Source organism: Sander vitreus, chromosome 19 (genome assembly GCF_031162955.1).
Source record: "Sander vitreus isolate 19-12246 chromosome 19, sanVit1, whole genome shotgun sequence".
Taxonomy (NCBI): Eukaryota; Metazoa; Chordata; class Actinopteri; order Perciformes; family Percidae; genus Sander; species Sander vitreus.
This window is the reverse complement of record NC_135873.1, coordinates 4,693,212-4,714,526: the sequence shown is the minus strand read 5'-3', so window position 1 is coordinate 4,714,526 and position 21,315 is coordinate 4,693,212. Positions and strand designations below refer to the sequence as shown.

Genomic DNA, 21,315 nt, shown 5'->3' with positions numbered 1-21,315 from the left:
ATCCCTGTACGCCTCTGAAGCAGCGCTGAAAATAAAACCTGCCAGCATTTCAGTAGTAGACAGCGCAGAAGTGTTTCCAGAACTTTGAAGTGAACAATCAACACAAACCATTTAACCATCAGTAAGTTGCACTGATGGTTCCAAGCTTTACTTAAAGGAGGGCTTACAGATACGTCAGGGTGGCTGCAACTGTTCCTGATGACAATAACGCTAGTGTTTCTCCCACAGTGTGGGGATACGAAGGTCTGAGATGAATGAAACGGTTTAATGTGTGTGTGTGTGTGTGTGTGTGTGTGTGTGTGTGTGTGTGTGTGATATTGGTTTCCTTACCCAGTGCAAATAACCTGAATTATATAGACACAGTCCTTCGGCCGTGGTGGCAGGTGAACTTAGTGTAAAGCAACTAGTGGCGGGGAGCCGGGCATTGTAACGTCAGCCCCTAAATATAAAGCCAGTGGCATCTCCGGTTCCTGATCCGTCCACTGTAGAGGACGTACGTGACAGAGGGATGCATTGTGGGTAAAGTGCAGGGGTGGTGGGTCCCTCGGATTTTTCCTTAAATTAACATTTTCAACACTTTTCTGCTCCGTTCCTTCAACCAGCTCTTTAAAGCAAGACATACAACTCCTTTTTCTTCACATATATCCAACTTGGTCATTTTCCCCCACTTTCAATTCTTCCAACTTTTCTCTTTCTATCTTTAACCAGTCAACTTGTCTTCTGACTCTTTTTTTTTCTCCTTCATACTCTTTCCTCACTCTGTCCTGGACTCCCCCGTGCTCTGGAAGAAGTCAGAAGTTGTGCTGACCTCAGAAATCCTGGTCAATCCGGCCAGCTTAAAAAAAGTCAGTCCTTCCTGGGCTCTGTTCCACTGGCCAGTGCATGCAGGGACGAGGGGCGAGGTGAGGCAGGGCTGTGGCGCCCAAGTCTGACAGTGGGTACACATGGGTCTGTCCGTATGCCAACAATCAAGAACGATTGACCGCAAGTAAATCCATTCTGCAGCGACGTCAGAATCCAGTCGACTGAATCTTGGGCTCTGCTGGACTGCCCTCTTTGCCTGGTTGGGTTCAAGGAAACAAAATATATTTAAAATAGAAAATAACTGAAACTGCATCATCAGCCATTGTTTTGTAAAAGATTTAAGATGCAAATTCAGTTCCTCCTCACCGTCTCCTGAGCTACGATCCAGAGATGGTGTTCTGGAGACGGTTGCCGAGTGACACTGTTGGTCGTCTGAGTCCTGATTGACAAAGGGCTCTCTGAGGGTTTTCAAAAGCTTGTGATGGGACATCTCTATTTCCTGTAAAGGGGTGAAAGATGCGGGACATTATACAAGTAGAACAATGAGTGTAACTATGCTAGCTGGTGAGAGATGAACACGGAGTCTTCAAACCACCGTAAACTTTGTGGGTTAAATCATAAGATATGTTGACCCAGTTTCCTGCTTGTTGTTAGGAGGGCCTCATTGCCCGTGTAAAAAAACTTTTGACGGACACATTCACAGATGCCATGAACGGGCTGCAACAGAAAAACAAAGTGAAGGACACAGCCTGTTGTATAATCCAGTTTGGTATAATCCATCCAATCTACATTCCAGTGTTATTCCAAACTCTTATTTATTTATTTTTACAGCCAGATGACGTATGCTGCCTTTATTACAGTCCCCTCAAAGGCTGCGGTGTGAGATCCCCTTCCCTAAAAGCTGATCTCCGCTGGTGGCTACATTTAATGAAATGAAATAAAATAATCTATTGGTTGGTGAATAGAGGCCATGGTGGAAAACCTTGGAGACAAACTGCAGGGAGATTTCTGAATTTTCTTTATATACAGTCTATGTTCACATTTATTTCTGATGTACTGTTGCAACAACCGAATTTCCCCACTGGGGACTAGGGATGTAACGATTACCGGTGTAACGGTAAACCACAATAAAAATGTTGATGATAACAATTACCGTTTTCATTTAAAATATCATTATCATCACGGTGGATTACCACGGTGTGGAAACGGTGTGTTTAATCCTTCCCCAGCTTCATCCGAGTCTCCTGAAGTTGTGTTTTACATTTTAATTTTGATGATGAAGAAGAAGAAAACAAGTATATAATTAGTGGTGTTTCTTTGATTTGTTTACATGTTGTTCTTTAGGTCTTAGCTTGAATGTTTGAAGGATTTGTACAATTTAAACCTGCACTACTGGAAATATTCCTGACAAATAAGCTGTTTACATGCTGAACCCTTGTTCCTTTGATGTTAAAAGTTGCACTTTTGATAAGGTTTTGCCTATATTTTTGTAATTTAATAAACACTGTTACACTTTTTGAAACTACTTCAGCTTGTGTAGGGCTATCGTGCTTTCTGAACATACTTTTTAAAAATACCGCGATAATACCAAAAACCGTAATAATTTCGGTCACTATAACCGTGAGGTTACATTTTCATACGTTACATCCCTACTGGGGACCAATAAAGATGTAACTTATCTTATCAATCAATCCGTATGCACCCTGTACTGTTAGGTAGGTTAACGCATTACAAGATGCAGCCTGTTTGCAAACTTTGTGTCATCTCTCTCTATTTGTCATCCTAAGAAACAACTACGCCGCTCTAACTAGTTAGAAAACACATGAGAAAGAAAAGAGACACTTTGCAGTCAGTCCAGAAAAAGGTTGATGTGGTGTGAGCTTTGGGTGTGGTATAATATGTGGAGAGTTGATGGTCATCAGTCCAGTCCAGACAATAGTCACACAGCCACCTTGTTGCCTGCTTAACGCACTTAAACTCACCTTCAGCTGGCGCAACTTGCTCATCAACCCCTCAATCGTGTGGAAAATCTCATCCACATTTTTGATCACGTGGCTCTGGTGCCCAGCCTGCGATCGGCCCGTTTCCTCTTCCTGTTCCAGCTGCATAGTCTCCGATTGGTTGGGCTCTGCCCCGCAGGTGGGCGTTTCCTCCTCTGGATGAGTTTGTGGTGGTATAATTTCCTCCAGAGGCTGAGGGAAGTGGCTGCCTGTGGGGGTAGGAGGCTCGTTGAGGTCTTCAGTGAAGCTCTCTCCCTGCTCCGTCGGCATTACCAAGTAGAAAGTGTTCCCTAGAGCACAGAAAGTGTGCCTAAGTGTGAGTAATTTCAGGGGTAAAATCAACACAACTCTTCAATTACAGACAATGCATTTTATCTTAATTAATTACACGTGTAAATAAAATAGTCTTTGTCTGATAAAAACTACAGCACTTGACCAATTCTGTCATCATTACCCTGCGTAGTGGCCTCGCCTCTCGGCTTGGATGATTGGTCGGAGGGGAGGGCGACACCATCAGTGATGTCATCAGGGACAGAAGAAGAAGAAGAAGAAGAAGAAGGACCCGCAACCACAGCTATTGCACAGAGGACAGACGTGTGACAAAGAAACGTGTGCGTAGAATGAAAGAAGGGTGTAAAAGAGTGAGGGAAGACAATGTCAAATCAAGTGTGGGATAGGTGTGTCGTGAAGAGCAAACAGACAAAAGAAAAAGAAGATTGAGTGTGTAAAAAAACAAATAATGAATCACCAAGTGCAGAGAAAACATGCAGATGAAGGCATCCATTAAAAGACATCCATTTTATCCCAAAACAGGAAGCAGTCACCAAATATTTACCTCAAGGGAAACAATGGTGATTTATCTTGAAATAAAGGTTGCAAATTTGCATCTGAGAATTGAGTGATCAGCTGAAGAACTAAAGAGAATTATTTGGAAACTTTTCTCCATCTGATCCGTTACCTTTCCGTACGACCTGAACGCTGCTGGGTTGCTCTGCGTCTGGAGGCGGAACCTCTTCAGGCTCGGCCTCCCATTCGTTGATGCTGAAGTTGAGGACAGTCTCCAGAGACTCTGGCCGCTGTCTTTCGGTGAACGAGCTCCTTTCATTGGTCGTCTCGTTGGTGGGCGTGTCATCTGAATCGTGGCTCCAACTGTCCTCTTCCAAATCTCGTAATATCAGCTGCCTTAGTGTTTCAACTGCAGAGCCATGACAACAAAAAAGGTTTTGAAATTCCTCAAGGTTGATCACTTGCTGATTACTAAAAAGCTGTTTGAAAAAGTTTAACATCCAACAGTTTGTAGAAGTGATGCGGATGCGTTTGTTTCTCACCATCTTGTAAAGCGGCCTCTGCCACACCACCGTCTTTCCTCTCACCACAGATGAAAGCTCCTGATTGGTCCCTAGGTGTGTTTTCTGAGAGCTCAATGTCCTCGTTGGAGGAATGAGTCTCTATTGAATCCGACTGCTCCGTCATGGAGTTGTCTGGAAGATAAAAAAAAAAAAATTCATCATCACATCCTTTGTTTTGTGACTAAGCCAGTAAGATCAGACTCTATTTTGTTTCACAAATATTTGCAGACAGTTTACATATTTGAGGCTGATGATTATAGTGTGGTTATTACCTGCAAAGACATTGCTGCCAGTTGACGCTGGGGACGCACTGCGTAAACTGGGGGAGCTATAGAAAATACCAACACAAGGCACACTGAGCATACGCAAGGCGATGAAAATAAATAATAATAAAGAAGAGGAATAAATGAGAAAATGAAAACACATCTAAGAGAATAACCCAAGTCCTAAAGTCCTATGTATTATCCACAGACATAAGATTTACTCACGATATAGGCATGGATCCGTGATTGATCAGGGGCGATGAACCACCAGCTGACGAGATGGTCTTTTCAAGTAAATCTTTCCAGCTGCAAAACAAAAACACAGGTTTTTGGAGGCTGAAGAAGAATGTGGATGCTCGGTAAGCCTCGCTAACAGTTCAAAAGTAAGAAAAGAGCTTACGTGTTTTTCTCCGATGACGTCCCAGCCACCAGCTCATAGATCTGCCTCTCTGTGGTGCTGATGACGTAGAGGGCCTTGTTGTCTGGAGAGAAATCACAACATTTACACATTTGAGCACCAAAAAAGCAGCAGGGCAATTCATTCGCAGCATTTTTGAAATTAGCTTTCCCGGGTGGGACCACAGTCTCACCTGTAGCTACTAAGCGGACCAGCAGAGAGTCCAGCTTCACCAGAGGGCTGAAGGAGGTCTTGCTATCTCCGCTGCCTCCACCCAGCCAGCGGGATGGATATCTCAGCTGCAGCCGGTCGTCTGGGCCCCTCTGTAGGAGGACCAGGCAGTCTGACAGCAGCAGCGCTTGAATCTCTGATGAAGGAACACAGGTGACAGGAGGTATGAAACCAAACTGATGAGACTGCATCAATACAGAATGTATCCACACAGAGGTACTGACCTATCTGCTTATCTTTGCTGACTTTCCACGTGAGAGGACCTTCATGAATCATTCTCTTAGTGGTGAGGTCCAGACTCTAATAGAGAGAGAAGAGTAAATAATAATAATAATAATAATAATAATAATAATAATAATAATAATGCCTTTATTCAGGACACAATGGAAGGCTCATAGTACAGTTAAAAAAATAGACAATATATACAAAATATAGCAATAAACATTTAGTCTCGATGTGAACCTGACAGAGCTAAGATCAGTGTGGGCTAAAGCCTGTATAATTCTGTTTTCTGAGACTGTCATCCTGCATATATATGGATAAATATGCTTCAAAATAGGTAAACAAAACACATTTAGGTAAAAAAAAAAAAAAAAAGGTTGGTATAAAAAAACAACAACAGATTAACCAGCATAAATTATGTGACAACCTTGAATAGAGGGGCAGCGTCCAGCCTGCGTTGGTATTGGCTGAGGCGTTGCCGGTGCTCTATTTCCCCGACAACCTCATTAACAGCCTGCAGTATCCCTCGGCAACAAGCCTGGGCGCGCTGAAGTGAGGGGAGGTCCGACGAAGCAGCTAAAGGAAAAGCAAGTCAGTCTTAAAAATTATACTTTTTCTCTGTGTTAACGATTACAATACGATGCATCTCTTGATTCCTCACCCTCTGTGTGTTTAATGATGTTGTCCAGCAGCAGGGGGTACTTGGTGAGTCTCTGCATTTCTGACACCAGCAGGTCTTTGAGCTGCAGCCTCCGACAGTGAGGACTCGCTTCACACTCCTGAACAAAGTCAGAACAAGTGAGCACGTAAAGCACAATGCTCCACGACTATGAAGGCTAGGACTAATGAAAGAGAAACAGAAGGATCTACAGAGAAACTGTTGTCTTGTAATTTTAATGGTAAATCATAGATTACTAAGTATAGTGACATACAAATCGATACCAACTAGAAACTAAAGAGTTTTATAGTCCACACAACAAGAATGGGAGTATTAGTAATATTAATAATGATAAAAGTATATTGTCTATTTTGTTATTATTTTGTTGTATGGTCTTGAATATAGTAGTTACTGTGTCATCTCTTCTAGATTTTTGTCTGGTGGGTGGTGATGACGAGGGGGTATGTTCATGTTGCAAATTGTATGTTTTGTGTGTTGTGTTTAAAATAAATGAAAAAAAAACTGGTAATCATAAAATTAGGAAATCCACATTACTAATCAAATGTTACTGACTTCAGAAATGACTTGTTAAAATGATTAAGACTGCCGTTTTGAGTCAGGCATGGAAGTGTGTGTGTGTGTGTGTGTGTGTGTGTGTGTGTGTGTGTGTACCTGGATGATGTGAGCGAAGCGAGGGTCTTTACGTTGTTTGTTCTTGATGAGCTCCAGAGCCTGAGACTGCTGGCTGCACAGCTGCGACGCTTGTTCCTGAAACTCATCTCCAGCTGCATCTTCAAACTGGAAACACACACCACAATTACCACCCTATATATTGCACATAAACACCTTCCACATTAAAAGAGAAATGAGAAAATGGAAACTGACGGCAGTGATTATTTGACTCACCCTGGCCAGCATAACGTCCCCGATGTCCTGAACGATGGGAGTTTCTCTTCGCTTCTTCATCGCCTCGCACAGACTTGCTGCAAAGACACCGAAGCCGCGTTAACAGTGACATTTAAAGAACCTCAACTGGTGATCATCGGTTAAATCATTTAAAGTCCTACCAATTAGATAATCCATAAATCTAGTGGCAATTATATCATACCATATGCCTTCATGTTGGCTCCTACTAAAAGCCCAACATACATATTGACTTAGAATAGCTGCAGACTGAGATTACATTTAACAGTCACAACCTTTGCTTAGAATTTGCTTCACTTATTATTTACCTAGCAACACACAGCCCTGAATACATGTTGACTCAGCACAACTCACTTTATTGTGCAAACAGAAGAAGCAGAAAGCAGTGACACTCTTACAAGAGGACACAGTCACAGTTCCTCATATTGAAATGCTCGAAATCCAAACCAGGATGTTCCTTTAATTAAAGTCAGGTTTTCAAATTGAATTCAAAGGAAATAATAAAGAAGTTGCTAAATAATTGTGCACAAAGTCGCTGGGTTCACTTTTGGGAGAGAAATATTGTCAATGTCAAGCAAAATTGTAAAATCTTTTTAAATAGTATTTTTCATATTGTGATCTGAATGATACAGGTATGGAAAGAGTTGAAGGTGGAGTATAAGAGGTCTGTCGTGTTCTGAAAATACACAGCTATACCTGCAATTACAGTAAACACACATACTGTATGTGCAGTCAAATGAGTGCCAGATTTGTCATGTACATTTTTGTAATTGACAAATTAAGACCTGGAAATGTTCACTTTCCCACAAACAGTACACTGACCGTGGAGTTCGTAGACCTGGGGCAGGTTGGGGAAGATGCAGGCCAGCTCATCAGAGTTCAGCACAGACCTCATCTTCTGGAAAAAGACCTGGTCCAGGACCCTCAAGGTCCGCAGGTGGGACGCCTCGGTGGTGAACAGCTCTGATGATGGAGAGAAGAGAGAAGAAAACAGAGAATGGGACATCAGTGCACTGCCATCCTACGTCTTTTTATTTTAATTTTAAAATTAACATTTTAAAGCAGACTATTTTATTTGATAGTACTACAGTTGTGTTTGCTGTTAACGCGTGTTGAATTTGACTCGTACCGTATATGACGGCCTGTCTTTCCACCTCCCTTGGACTGAGTGTGGCGAGGAGCTGAGGAGGAACTGTGTCCTGCCAGATCTGACTGTCAAACACCTCCTCCTCCAGTGCTGCAGCGTCTGGCAGCAGGGCCAACGGTGAGTCCATACTCCTACAGAGTCACGTAAAAAATAAACATGGATGTACCAGATGGTGTAAGCGTATGGATGGTGGGACAAACAGAAAAACAAACCGTTTATTTTAATACTAACATAGTTATATATATGTATCTCTTTTCTGTTCACCTAACATCATGGGGAGACTTGAAACTGAAAGATGCTAAAGGCTGACTTTTCTTGTGATCCAAACCATTTCTTCTTCAAAGGTTTTGCATGTGGGGAAACAAGTCAGCCATCTTAATTTCTAATTCCCTGCCAGACAGTTCCTTAATGTACTGATCATCTATGGGGATGACATTGAAACTCACCTGCGTCTAGACCGAGGGGTGTATGGGGGTGTAGGGTTCTCTAGAGACCTGAGTTTGAGAGAGAGTGGAGAGAGAGATGGCATGAAGTGAAAACCTACACTTGGAGGGGTAACATCTGGGGTGTTTGAGTTATTAGGGATGTAAAGGTTCCACTAAAGAGGAAAGTGTTGATTCCTTGAAGCTTATGTAATATGCAAAAAAATAAAAATAAATCTGTATCTTAGTATTATCTGGGAAAGTTGATTCCAAAAGTCAATAAAAACTTGTGTGTGAAAACACACTAACAAATCCGGCTTTGTGAATCTTTACCGCGCAGAGCTGCTGGATGCAGAGGACGAGGCGCTGTGCTGCAGCAGCCTGAGGCCTGGCCCCTCCCTCTCCTCCCCGCAGTCCTCCATGTCCACATCGCTACGAGAGCGAGGGACAGACTCCGTCCCTGAGACGACGCCCCGCCGTCGCCCTTCTCCCTGAGCCTTCAACGACTCGCTGCGTGCCAGACGCACTGAGATCGTGGGGCTGCAAGAGAGAGCGTAAAGAAAACATACACTATTACTAAATCCGCGATTATCAAAACACTTTCAACGAGGTGCTGTACCACCCATACGAGCTGATATTGAATATAGTCTTCATACTGTAGTTTAAGAGCACTACCTGTCCATGCCGTCTTCTCCCAGGCTGCTAGTGGAGAGCCTCTGGGGGTCGGCAGCATCGTCTCCCTCCTCTCCTGTCTCTGTGTGGTTCTCAAACTGCTGAATGATGTTCCTCACACTGCCAGGACGGACTGCACACACAGGTATTGCTTAATTGTACAGTACGATGAAATAGTCCCCCATATAAGGGTTGATGTGTATAAAATGAGGTGGAACACAAGCACATTTTCAAACTACATACATCCCACAAAGAATAACTTAGTTGGGTATGTTTGTTGAAAAGCAACATTCATCTAAACAGCAAAAACAAAAGTGCAATGACATAAAATATATACCTTCGGTGGGAGACAACGGGACATGGAATGCTACAAAACCAAGATGAACCAAAAAGAAACAATGAAAACAGAACAAGATGACACAATGAATATTCCATAAAATCAATAAATAAACCTGCAAAAACAATCAAAGGGCAAACAGAAAATAAACCAATATTGACTGACAAATACAATGAGTGAGAACATCACATGTTTGTGTTAGCATGCCTCTGATGTGGTGTGCCAGTGTATCAATACCATCAGCTGATAATGACTTTTTTTAATTTATTTTTTTAAATCTCACACTATTGTATGTGTGTATTAGCATTTTTGACAATGAACTTGGATAAGATGTCAGGTTATAATTATATTATGTGTGTGTGTGTGTGTGTGTGTGTGTGTGTGTGTGTGTGTGTGTATTTACTGGACTGGGATGTGGTCCTGGGTTTGCCGATGTACTTCAGGATGGGATTTCTCTTTTTTTCCTCTCCATCTTTCTCTTTCTTGGTACCACTCAGCTGTGGAGAGAGGAACCATCAAGTCGTGTTATAAAATCAACGTATTTTCGTATCTATATAGGAGAGCCAACCACACTGAGATTTTTACAACACAGCTAAACAAAGAATACTGTGTTTCCTTTGCCGATACTGTGATTGCAGTACGAATTGCAACACAACTCGTACTGCAGAGTGAGTTGTTCTTGCATATTGTAAAACAGAAAACAGATGCCCATGTACTACTACTCAATTTTTATTAGTGTGGTTTCAACATAACAATAGTCAACATTTCTTAGATAATTACTTGCAACATCTTCCCTTCCAACTCAGATTTTTTTTTTTTTTTAGCGCAGTTGCCCTTTACCTTTTTCGTCTTTAAGAAAGCGAGCCACTTCTCCTTCTCCGTGCTCAGACCAGGGAAGACCTTGGAGTCTCTTAGCTTGATACCAGAATGACGCAGGTATAGATGCACAGCCGACGCCAGAGGAGAACTGAGGGAGTGGAGCGATGGGGCGGGGAGAGAAAGAAAGAAAGAAAGAAAGAAAGAGACAGGACAAACATGGAAATGTGGGGAGAATAGACCACAAGGGAAATCAAACAAAGGAAAAGTGTTAAGAAAGAAAGAAGGAAATCGCTCAGACAGATCGCTGTTAAATTACATTTCACTCCAACAAACAAGACATTTCTTTTACCTTCTGTCCTCTTCGTGCTTTGATCTGAAAGGAGAACAAAGAGAGAGACATAAAAAGGCTGTTAACTCGCACCACAACAAACAACAGGCTTTCAAAGAGATATCCAGTTTAATTCCTCAGAGTTAAATCCAGTTCATTCAGGTGCAAACACAGGTGTAAGATACAGACTGTAGGGCGGCAGTCATGTGATGGGAATCGGCTTGTGTGTGTATAAAGTTAAAGGAGCAAATGTCACGTGGTTTCCAGGTTTTGCCGCTGTGGTAATGACCTTTGTTATGACAGCTCCTTCTGTCGCTTTGTAATAACTATTTTATTGGATCCTGTGGCAGTCGGAGTGTGCAAAAGTTAATATTCACTTCATGGTTACACTAACATGTTGAAGTAGAAAAATGTATAATTAGAGGTGGATTTAGACCCCCCAAAATAAAATCTGTTTTGGTTATCTTTCGGCATAATAGTAAAACTAAGTTAATAAATTCCAAAGGAAAACAAACCGATCTCCTCTAGTTTGACATCATTTTAGATAACGGTGAGTCAACACGTTTTTGGTAAAAGAAAAAACATGATGCAAGAGCAGTATGTGAGTAACAGACTCACAGTATTTCCCAGAGGGCAGTGACCTGTCTGTCCACCACCTGCCTCTCTTTCACCGGGTCTCCATCCAGCTGCTGCAGGTCTCCTTCTCCAAACAGAGAGCCGAGACCCATCATCTGCTTGTTCCTATGAAACGCAAGCTTTACGGGTTAATATGAACTCTTGATCGTCATGGTAATATTGTCAAAACTGACATTTATGAAAATAATAAACGGACGTCTTAAGTACTCTCAATCTTGAGTAATGTACCTGTAGTCCTGTATCTGGTCTTGGATGTCTGGCAGCACTTGCTGCTGCAGCTCAGACAGAGGTCCTCTGATGTCCTCCTGGGCATGAAGTCTACTTTCTGAAGGAGCGAGAACATTATGTCGGCGGCTACACTTCCTCACAAGCTAATTAATACAGCCTTATGTGGCATAAAATGCAAAACAAATTGAGTAAGCCCACAAAGCAAACTAGCATTTAGTTCTTACCTATATCTGTGAGATACTCCTCTCGTACTTTGATTTTCAGGGGCTACAAGGGCAAGACAAAAAATCGTATAAGTTTTAAGCATGACATACGGAAAAAGGCAATATTTGCTGTATATGAAAAAAGCAAAATCCCTTTTAACGGAAGATTAGAAGAAAGTTTAACATTTAGCTTCTTCAATGCCAAATGCATCAACACATCAACAGCCAATACTGGGATATAAGACATGAAGGATTACAAGTATAAACTCATTAAGACATGATGGTGCATACAGCATCTGGGTCCAGGAAATGGGAACAGATCTGAGGTGCAAGTGCGCGGGCGTCTTTAGTGCTGGAGCCCAGGTAGGCCTCCACCGACAGGTAAAACAGCTGTTGTGGACACACATACAGTAACCATGAATGTAAGCAAGCAAACACAGATAAACACATGGAAATGTCATCCAAAAACAGCAGAATAACCACTTTGTTTCATTGCATTTGCTCAAATCTAACATGAAATATAATGTAGACCGACCAGAGGGTTGGGGTCCAGAAGCTGGGTGAAGACATATCTCATGAACACCGCCATGTGTGCCGGTCGTGACCTCAACAACTCGATGTCCTGGAATGGTCCGTCCATCTGAGAGACAGGGGAAGAATATGAATGATTGTATAGCTGGAGGGAACGGCGAGATGCAATGAAGAAAAAGGAAGAAAATGTAGAAAGACTGCTGAAAAATCACATCAACTCGGATCGATAAGAGTCACACCGAATGTTCTCCTCACCTCGTTAAATGCATAGCCGTCATCTTCTTCATCCTCTTCCTCGGGGCCGATGATCTGGGCCTTTCCGCCCTTTGAACAGACGCACACACACACACATTTCAAAAAATGGAAAGCACTCAGTCACATCTTCCATTTTCATTTGTATACTGTGCATGCAGTGCTCAACGCATACATGAATTTAAGGTTGTTGTGACAAGTATGTTCTCAGTCTCACTACTCGTCTCATACATTTTAAGCAGCTATGCAAGTCGCAGGGACAGAAATGGGGTGGAACGGATGAAAAGGAAAGAACAGCAGCTACATCTCAAAATAGGGGAACCGTATTTTAAAGGAGTATTTTGTGTAATTTGTATGTCCAGTATAAACCCCAGCAGAAGGGAGCCTGTGCTGCATGTGAGGATCTTATTGCAAAGGGACATCTATCGCATGTGAATGCAAGTGCGTGTGTCCATCTCACCGAATCAAACAGGGTGTGTGTGTCGGAGTTCTGCCGTTGGTGTTGGGGGATCCTGAAGGAGGATGAGGGGGAGGAGTGGGGACTCTCAAAGGCCTGGGGAGGAGGAGGACGAGGGAGGAAGGACGAAGGGGACGGGATGAGTTGGACCATCACATACACAAACGTGCACATACGATCTCACCAGTTTATGAAAAGATAAGACTGTGCAGCCTACCTCCATGTCTCCTTCGCTTGACTCCATTGATAGTCGACCTGTCAAAGCACAGAGCAGTTTTAAGCTACAGTGTTTTCCCTATTATTGTACAACGGGAACCCCCGCCAGGCCAGAAAAATCTTTTTTTTTATGCCATAAATAAGCCCAATATCCATTGCGTTTCCACTGTACTTATTCTGCAGCAGCCCAATGCCATCAACTGCAGTGACGCACTGCCGTGAGTTCATGAAGGAGGCAAAGATTACGTCGGTAACGGTTACACACAGGCTTAGTATGTTTTATTCTACAAGAGACAACCCATTTTAAGCCACTTCGATAAAGCAAGTCACTTCAAATCAAAGTATGTCGGGTAGTGTGTGGTACCTTAACAACTAATGAATTAGAACATCTCCTTTCATTTGAACTCATTCTGTGTATTTTCTGCTGACATTTCCAATGAGATCCAATGCAGCGCCGAGATATTTACTTAAATAGGTAAAAGATAAAGCGATACAAACCTTCTCCTGCTATGACGTAGCTTGTGGCAAATTCAGATCGCGTTCCCTCCTGGAGAGGCAGAATAAAGTGTCAGTTTATTTTCAGCACTGGCTGTAAAAGGTAATCTATTTTTTTGGGGCCAAATCAGGTGCAGCAGAACAGACCGTGAACACAACATACAGGTTTGAATTTAAAACCCTTTAACACGCTTGACACTAGAATTCGACACGCAGGCATGATGGTTGCAGTTACGGCAGCCAAATGTATGAACACCACCTCGACTTAAACTTAACTGAATTCATCTGTTCCCATGATTTGATCAGTAAATTTGAATATGCCGGTAAGACAAACAGTTAAAACATATAGAGGGGTTTTCAGTGAATATGGAAAGCAAAAGTCTCGTCTCCTCACCAGATCTTGCTGAATCTTGACCCTGACTTGGTGAGCTCTTCTCTTGGCTCTTTCAATCCGCTCCCCCAGTGACAGCGACGGGCTCCTCAACTGCTCCTCCATCAACTCCTGTAATATAGTTATCATCAGCAGACATTAGATGCAAAATGTCGTAACTAATTATGCAGACAGCACGAAATAACAAGGAGTGACATAGAACATTACACAAGTAGTAGAGTACACAATAATGTGAGACATTATAGATCCTGACATGGAAAGTCTATTTTTTTTTCGTATCTACAGGACGACGCAGTCGGGATGTGTGTGTGTGTGTGTGTGTGTGTGTGTGTGTGTGTGTGTTTACCTGCAGTTCAGCCTCTTCCTGCTCCAGCATTTTCCTGAGTATCTGAGTGGCATGTTTCTGTACTTCTGGGTCCTAAAAAAACATTTAAAAACAGAAAGTGTAAATCATTTTGCTGAGGAACGATAATACTCTGCATTATTATTATTTCTTTGTTTAAAACAAGTACCTACACACGGTCAGTTTTAAAGCGTACATTTTTTATTTTTATTTTTCACTCAGTACTGATGCATGATGATACCAGCTGGGAAACGACTTTAACCCTTAATATCATTTCGTTTACCTGTAGTGGTTTGGGTCCAGTGATTCTTTGGGAAGGGGTGCTGCTCAGTCCAGAGGGCAGCGGTGGAGGTGGAGTGGGTGGGGCCTCCCCACCCAGAGACGTTCTTTGATTGGATGTGAGCTCAGTGGGGAGGGGCTCTAAGGGCAAGGAGGCAGCTGAAGGGGGCGGCCCTTGTAGTGTCAGAGCTACATATGGTCCAGCTACGGGACGATAAAAAAAAAAAAAAATAATAAAAATAAGTGATGGAATCAGATAAACACCGGCAAAAGAACAGAAAATTACCAAACACAAAAAACAGCAAACACACACACAACAATCACACTTATTGCAAACTCACATTTGATGAGCTTTACCACCTCCTGATGGGACATGGAGGACACCAGTGAGCCGTTCACCTGAGAGAGAGAGAGAGAGAGAGAGAGAGAGAGAGAGAGAGGTGGGGGAAAAAAAAATCAAAACAATCAGGAAGATTAAAACCGGAAGAAAGCACAAACTTTCTGATTTAGTGTCTGTGATGGAAAGTAGTACAAACCTTTATGATTCGGTCCCCTTCTTGGACCCCGGCCTTGACTGCTGCACCACCTGTAAAGATGAGTAAAGGCATACGGTGACGCTCACGTAGAGAGAGAAAACTAAGTTTTTAACTAAATAACTAATTTATCACTCCCCATGTCATCTAGGTCAGTGGTTCCCAACCTTTTTTCCTTGGCGCCCCCCCCTTCCTATGTCTAAGAAAAGCTGAGCCCCCCCCCCCTGAAGTTGAGGTAACTCTCGAGATAGAGCCTTACTTTCTTTTTTGATAGCGAGGAGTTATCAGCACTTTTATGTTTCTCCGCCATGTTTCATTCATAAAATAGTGAAAACAGGAAAAACGAGGATGATAGCAGCTAGCAGCTGACCTGATGACAGCAAGGTCCCAGGTTAAGAGGTCCCGGAGGTTTGGCCTACTAAGTAGCCTGCCTACAATTTTAAGCAAGAACAAAAATATTTAGTTTTTATACTGACTTTTGTATAAATTATATATTCTAGTGTATTATCATAATTTGTTTAACATGTGCAAATATATATTTTTTTTTTACCTCAACCTCAAACCAGATAAAGACTTGCGCACCCCCTGTGATCTTTGCCGCTCCACCCTGAGGGGTCCCTGGACCCCAGGTTGGGAACCACTGATCTAGGTCATATTATATTTGAAAAAGAATTTTCAAAGTAGGATCGTATCAGTTTGTGATTTGACAGTTGACCTTCGAATCCATGCAGTGTGTAGTTGTATGAATTAAGAACAAAAATGATACATGTTTTTCGTTGTGCGATTGTTTTCAACACATAGGGATTTTCTTAACTACATATGAACGTTTAATCATAAAATCTGTAAATTCCCATCTATAATCTCTTGAAAAAGGGAGGAAAAACATCTTTTCATTCTGTGTGTAAAATCATAGAATAAGCATTACGATAACATCAACACATGGGCTGTGCAAGAGTCTTACCAGGTCGGACATTCTGCACTAGCTTGACTCTCTCTCCACATACTGTGAAGCCAAAGCCAAGCTGGTCCTTCTGCACGACCACACATCTCTGGACAAGACCAGTACCTGGAAGAGGAGAGCAGGGTGTTTTGGGGAGATATTAAATGTGAAATTCTAAATCCATCCTGAACCAAAAACATGCAAGCAGCATGGGAAGTTGTTACCCGTACTCTCAGCAGGGATTTCAATCGATGGCTCCCTCTGCTGGGTGGCAGAGGATTTGCGCTCTGAGTCCCCGATGGTCAGACTGCTGAGCCTGGGTGTGAGAGATGAGTGAAAGAGAGGCTTATAATAAATGAAACAATACTAAACAGGGTGATTTAGAAATATTCTCTGGGAGGGCTGGTTGGGACTGGGAGAGGGGAGAGGAATAAATGAAGAGGGAGAATCATTGAAGGTGGGATAACTAGAAAGGGCCAGAACAGGCCAAAGAGAAAGAGGGGAAGCTTACAAGTAGACACAGAGCTACAGAAGAGGAGAGAGGAAAATCAGAGGCAGAAAAGCTAGGGGAGGAGCATGGTCAGATATGCAGGGTAGAGAGAGTGAGTATATAAATAACATTAGAAGCAACTAGAAAGAACCTTGAAGGGAAAACTCACCAAGCAGCAAAAGGGCTGAAAGCGAAGCATGACAGAAAAGAAAGATAAGGGCAGATAAAGGAAAAAAAGATAAGAGAAAAAAAAAGACAGATATTCAGCATGAAGACCAATGTTGAAGTTAAAGGACACAGAGAAACAGACCAAGAGTTGATATCACCCCCATGCCCTTTATGCTCTAACAGATTGTAAACAGTGAGACCAAGTGACTTCCAAGAATAACACATGACGAAAGAACACACAGTGTAAACACTGAAGGGTTTTGGTGTTATTTCAGAGTCCAGTGACAATTGGACAATTTACCACAAAAAAGGTACTTAAAGTTATTAATCCATCAAAATAAATTTGTAAATTTACAAAAATCTGGCGATATTGAGCTACTACTGTACACCTGCAGAGACAATTAGTGCTGAAACAATAAGTAAAAGTAAAAAACTAGTCAACAACAAATTAGATACTTGAGTAATCTCTTTTGTCAATTGTCAAGGAAAACGTTTGCTGCTTCTAGCTACTTGAATTTAAGGTACTGCTCCTCATATTTAGTACTTTTGGGGTTTGGACCTTTTGGTCAGAAACAAAACAAGCAATATAAAGACTTCACCTCACATTCTGAGAAACTAAAATGAATCTAAAAATGAATGGAGGTGTTAATTGATCGTACCTTTAGCCAGTTATCAAATCTCAATATATCAAATAAAGAACTATCTGAATGGACTGATCTACTGTGACTAAGAGCAGGAGTAAGTTTGTAATTCTGTAATTCTCTTTGAATGCTGTCTTTACCTGCTCCTGTAACACAGAAAAGTCCCAGTTTGGGGTCAATAAAGTCCATCTATCTATCTATCTATCTATCTATCTATCTAGTTGTGTTTTCGCTTTTTTCACGTGTGTATTGAACACCTAAGCTTGCTCAGGCAGGTGGAGTCAGCCCTTCATATAAAACAAGCTGCTTGGAATGCATCAAGCTAGAGTTTCTACATCAATTGCATTACTAAGTTCAGTGTTCTGATATGACTTACATGGAGGGATAGGAATTGGTGCATCCCAATGAGCTATGATACATTTTCAGTGTGTGAAATGCATACATTTTCTTTTTTGTGCAAGTGCTGGGTGCCTTTCCGCCTACATTGCTACGTCAAGCCCGGGCGCTCTGAAATAACAAGGGCAGCCACTGAGAAATCTGTTGCCACAGCTGTGCAATCTGTAGGTGTCACATTAACCCCAAATCCTGACGTAAGCCCTCACTGGACAGCTGTCCTACCTGAACGGGTGGGCGTTTTTCTTATTGGCTGCCCTGCTCTCACATGACACACACAGAGACAGTGGTAGGCACGTGCACCAGAACACACACACACACACGGAAAAAGTTGATAGGAAAGACACATCATAAAGACAAAGATGCATCTAACAGACGGTGACAGAAACACAGTGTAATGCTACATGGTGAATGTGGTGACTGACAAACAGGATGAACTACAGTACACCAAGTATTAGCAGCGGCAGAGCTAAACATAGCAGGTGAAGAGTCACGACACGACATTCAAGCAACAAATAGGCTAGACACTGAAACTCACTATAAACAAAAGACGTGGGAATCTTTAGGAATCGATTCAGAACCGATTTTTGATTGAATAAAGGTGGCTGAAGTGTTTTATGCTTAATGTAAGAGTGACTCCTGCTTATTTTCAGTCTCTGTACATAATATCCACACTTCACCAGGCCTGACTTTGTGTTATCGTGCGACTGTTGATTCTGTCCGTCATAAGAGCTGTCTCTGTTGTCTCTATGTAGTCAAGCTTTGTATCTACATGTTTGTTCACTGTTTTTAATCCGTGACTGTATTTGTTTTGGTTTTTTTGTGGGGCTTAATTGATAGGAAAGCTAGGTGAGAAAGGGGAGAGAGGAGGAAAACATGCAAGAAATTGTCACAGGTCGGACTCAAATCCTGGACCTCTGCGTCGAGGCATAAGACTGTGCACAGTCTGTGCTTTAACTATTGCCTTCCCAGGGACTACAGTTTAACATGTGCTTTTCTGGCTAATTCAGGGATATTTTTCATAAAAAGTTACTAATATATGTGAAAATATGAATAAAGTAAACTTAAAAGAATATTGAAAGGGGGTATTTTCAGGCTATTACTACACTGAAATGCAACATGAAACATTATTGGCATTAAGCTAACTGGTCATGATGAAGGTCACTTTTATGACTAACAGGAAAATAGTAAAAGAAAAGTGTAAGTATGCAGCTTTTTTTTTATTTAACTGCATTAATTTGGAAGCAAGTTACACTTACAATCGTCTGTCTATTGAAATGAAAGTATAATTCACTGACACATCACTGCTTAGCTGTTTTGTGTGTGTTCTTTGAGTTTAGTAAAGTGTTGCAGTTTGAGTTGGTCGGCTGGTCTTGTTTGTTAGTTCTGAAGTTAGCTAGAAACAAAGTATCCACAAAATACCTAATTTCATCACGCAGAGGTAATTATTAAAATATTAAATCTAAAATGCGCCCAAACGTTTGACACTTTTTTTTTTTTTAGACGAACTGCAAGCATGTGCGCGCTGTACATCGTCCGGGTGCTGCACCGTGCTATTGCTGTTCGGTTCCGCTTTTTTCGTTCCGTCGACAAACTTCATTAACAACGTACAGAAAAAAAATATTTTGGCATTTGTGAATCGAGTCAAGATTAAAGAGTGTAAGTTCTTTTGAAAGTGTGAATTCCCAGGCTGCTACTATTGTCATGCATACAGTATTTCCCCCTCTTTTTGCTTGTCTTATCGCCTCCCAGCAAACAACCTGTCTGACTAGTTTTTCAAGAGTCCAGACTGGACCTCAGTCAGATAAAGACATGTCAATAGGCTGATCTGGAAGCCCTACATTTCTGCGCAATGCGTTGAGGAGAAAGATAAGCTGTCTGGGTGGATGTGAGGCTCGTACCTGTCCAGTGTAGAGGTGGGTTGGCGGAGACTCATGTCTGCAGCCTTTTGACACTCCTCTGCTTCCTGGTGCGGGGATCAACACTGTCACTGGGCCTCTTTTATCATCATCCACATCATCTTTCCTTTTTCAGTCCACACAATGGGGCTCTCTGTTGTGCTTTGATCAGATCTTCAAGCTACTGGGAAGCTGGTTCAGATCAGACAGAGTGCTCTTCATGTTCCCATCCACCCCAGTAGTTCCAGTTGGATGTCAGTGGGACTTTAAAAGAAAATGCTGCTAAAAACTAACACTCAAATCTCCTCAGCTTTTTTACTAGGTGACATTAGTGGTTAAAAATAAATACTACAAAAAAGACTGTTAGTGGCTTGATGCAGTGGCTCAGCTGTAGTGGAAAACGGGTAAAGGACAGTCTGCTTCCTCAAAGGTCATCAATCATGAATGAATGGCTGATACTGTATGTCTCGCTATGCTCCAGGTCAACAACTCCCATGCCTTATAGTGTCTGTGTAAAGCTAATAATTGCCAGATAAATCCAAGCTTTAACACGCAAAACTGCCGTCCAGGTAACAGCTCAGCATCATCTCGAATGATATGTAGTGAAACCTTGCAATTAAATAACGAACCAAAACATTAACGCAGTCCGAGTTGTTTACATGCGTGGCTTTCAACAGCTGTGCCAACGTAAATAATCCCATACAAGCTAAGCAGTACCTTAATGTCGCACGTATCTTTGCCCAAAGTTATTTAGATAGATTGATGATGTATATTGTGGCTAGCTGATGCAAATTTCTCTATACACAAAATAACGTGCCTTAGTTTTATAAGTAAAACGTCAATTACCACTCCGTGAAAATTAAAAACAAAATAAAACACCGTGCAGAATTAAAGTTAAAGGTGCTTCTCGGTTTTGTGTTGTGACTTATCTAAATATTTAGCTGTCTAGGGGATGATAACGACCATCGGAAGCGGCCTGCTATATCCAGCTAGCTTCCTGAAGTTTGCTCTACGGGTGGGCCGATTTCAACCCGCGGCATGGCGTTGTTCCTCTGGCCGACCAAAAGCGCCGTGGGTTCGGCTTCCAGCTGCGCTAACGAGTCGGCCCTTTAGAGGTAGCTAGCTAACCAGCTATGTCTGCAAAGTGAAAGGCCAGCATGGTCTTAACTGCATGCTAATAGTTGAGTGTTAAAGTGGTCGAGGTAGTGGCAGTCCATGCAAATTCCAGCTCGATATATCCCAGAGTCCCGTTTTCGTGCAAATTCAGACACTAAAGCTGCATGTTAGCCAGCTAACGTTAGCTAGAAGGCAATACGAGTAAAAGCTCCACCTTAGGTCTTTTTTTCCCAAAACAAGTCACAGTGATGAATCCGGATTTGCGTCTCTCTCTCGTGGTCTGCCAGAAGACTCAGAAGTTATCGTTGCATATATTTATTGTGTTTAAATCCCAGTTCTTCAAATAATGATCTCTGCTGTGTTGTTATCCTGCTGTCTTGACTGGCTGCTGATCCACCACCATATTCTCAACGATCATACGTTCAAAAGGAACACAACAGCGCCCTCGTCTGGATAGATTGTGGTATTGCATGCGGTTTGCCTCATCGCAATGTTGATGCTACTCTGACTACCATGGATCCATGACTGCACT

The 21,315-nt window shown here is 42.1% G+C and overlaps 1 protein-coding gene across 5 annotated transcripts; it reads right to left on the bottom strand.

Moving 5' to 3' along the window:
• Positions 1 to 684: 684 nt before the first annotated feature.
• On the bottom strand, positions 685 to 21,207 carry arhgef11 (Rho guanine nucleotide exchange factor (GEF) 11). 5 transcript variants are annotated; one of them, XM_078276649.1, is made up of 42 exons: positions 19,671 to 21,207; positions 17,995 to 18,027; positions 16,302 to 16,393; positions 16,099 to 16,203; positions 15,141 to 15,190; positions 14,946 to 15,003; positions 14,609 to 14,808; positions 14,329 to 14,400; positions 13,986 to 14,093; positions 13,595 to 13,643; positions 13,098 to 13,135; positions 12,884 to 12,976; positions 12,427 to 12,495; positions 12,176 to 12,280; positions 11,932 to 12,030; positions 11,662 to 11,704; positions 11,438 to 11,534; positions 11,192 to 11,314; positions 10,595 to 10,618; positions 10,267 to 10,393; positions 9,830 to 9,923; positions 9,427 to 9,456; positions 9,093 to 9,222; positions 8,751 to 8,957; positions 8,442 to 8,489; positions 7,978 to 8,126; positions 7,671 to 7,811; positions 6,831 to 6,907; positions 6,597 to 6,722; positions 5,928 to 6,045; positions 5,694 to 5,842; positions 5,269 to 5,344; positions 5,007 to 5,180; positions 4,817 to 4,898; positions 4,642 to 4,722; positions 4,426 to 4,481; positions 4,133 to 4,285; positions 3,763 to 3,999; positions 3,259 to 3,378; positions 2,787 to 3,094; positions 1,171 to 1,303; positions 685 to 1,060 (listed from the first exon to the last, which is right to left on the bottom strand). In XM_078276649.1, the coding sequence occupies exons 1-42, from the start codon at positions 19,703 to 19,705 to the stop codon at positions 1,011 to 1,013; spliced, it is 4,359 nt and encodes a 1,452-aa protein (XP_078132775.1). In that variant the 5' UTR covers positions 19,706 to 21,207; the 3' UTR covers positions 685 to 1,010. The 5 variants fall into 5 exon arrangements, with proteins under 5 accessions (XP_078132775.1, XP_078132776.1, XP_078132779.1 ...); XM_078276650.1 differs by having other exon boundaries at positions 16,308 to 16,393; XM_078276653.1 differs by lacking the exon at positions 3,259 to 3,378.
• Positions 21,208 to 21,315: the final 108 nt, after the last annotated feature.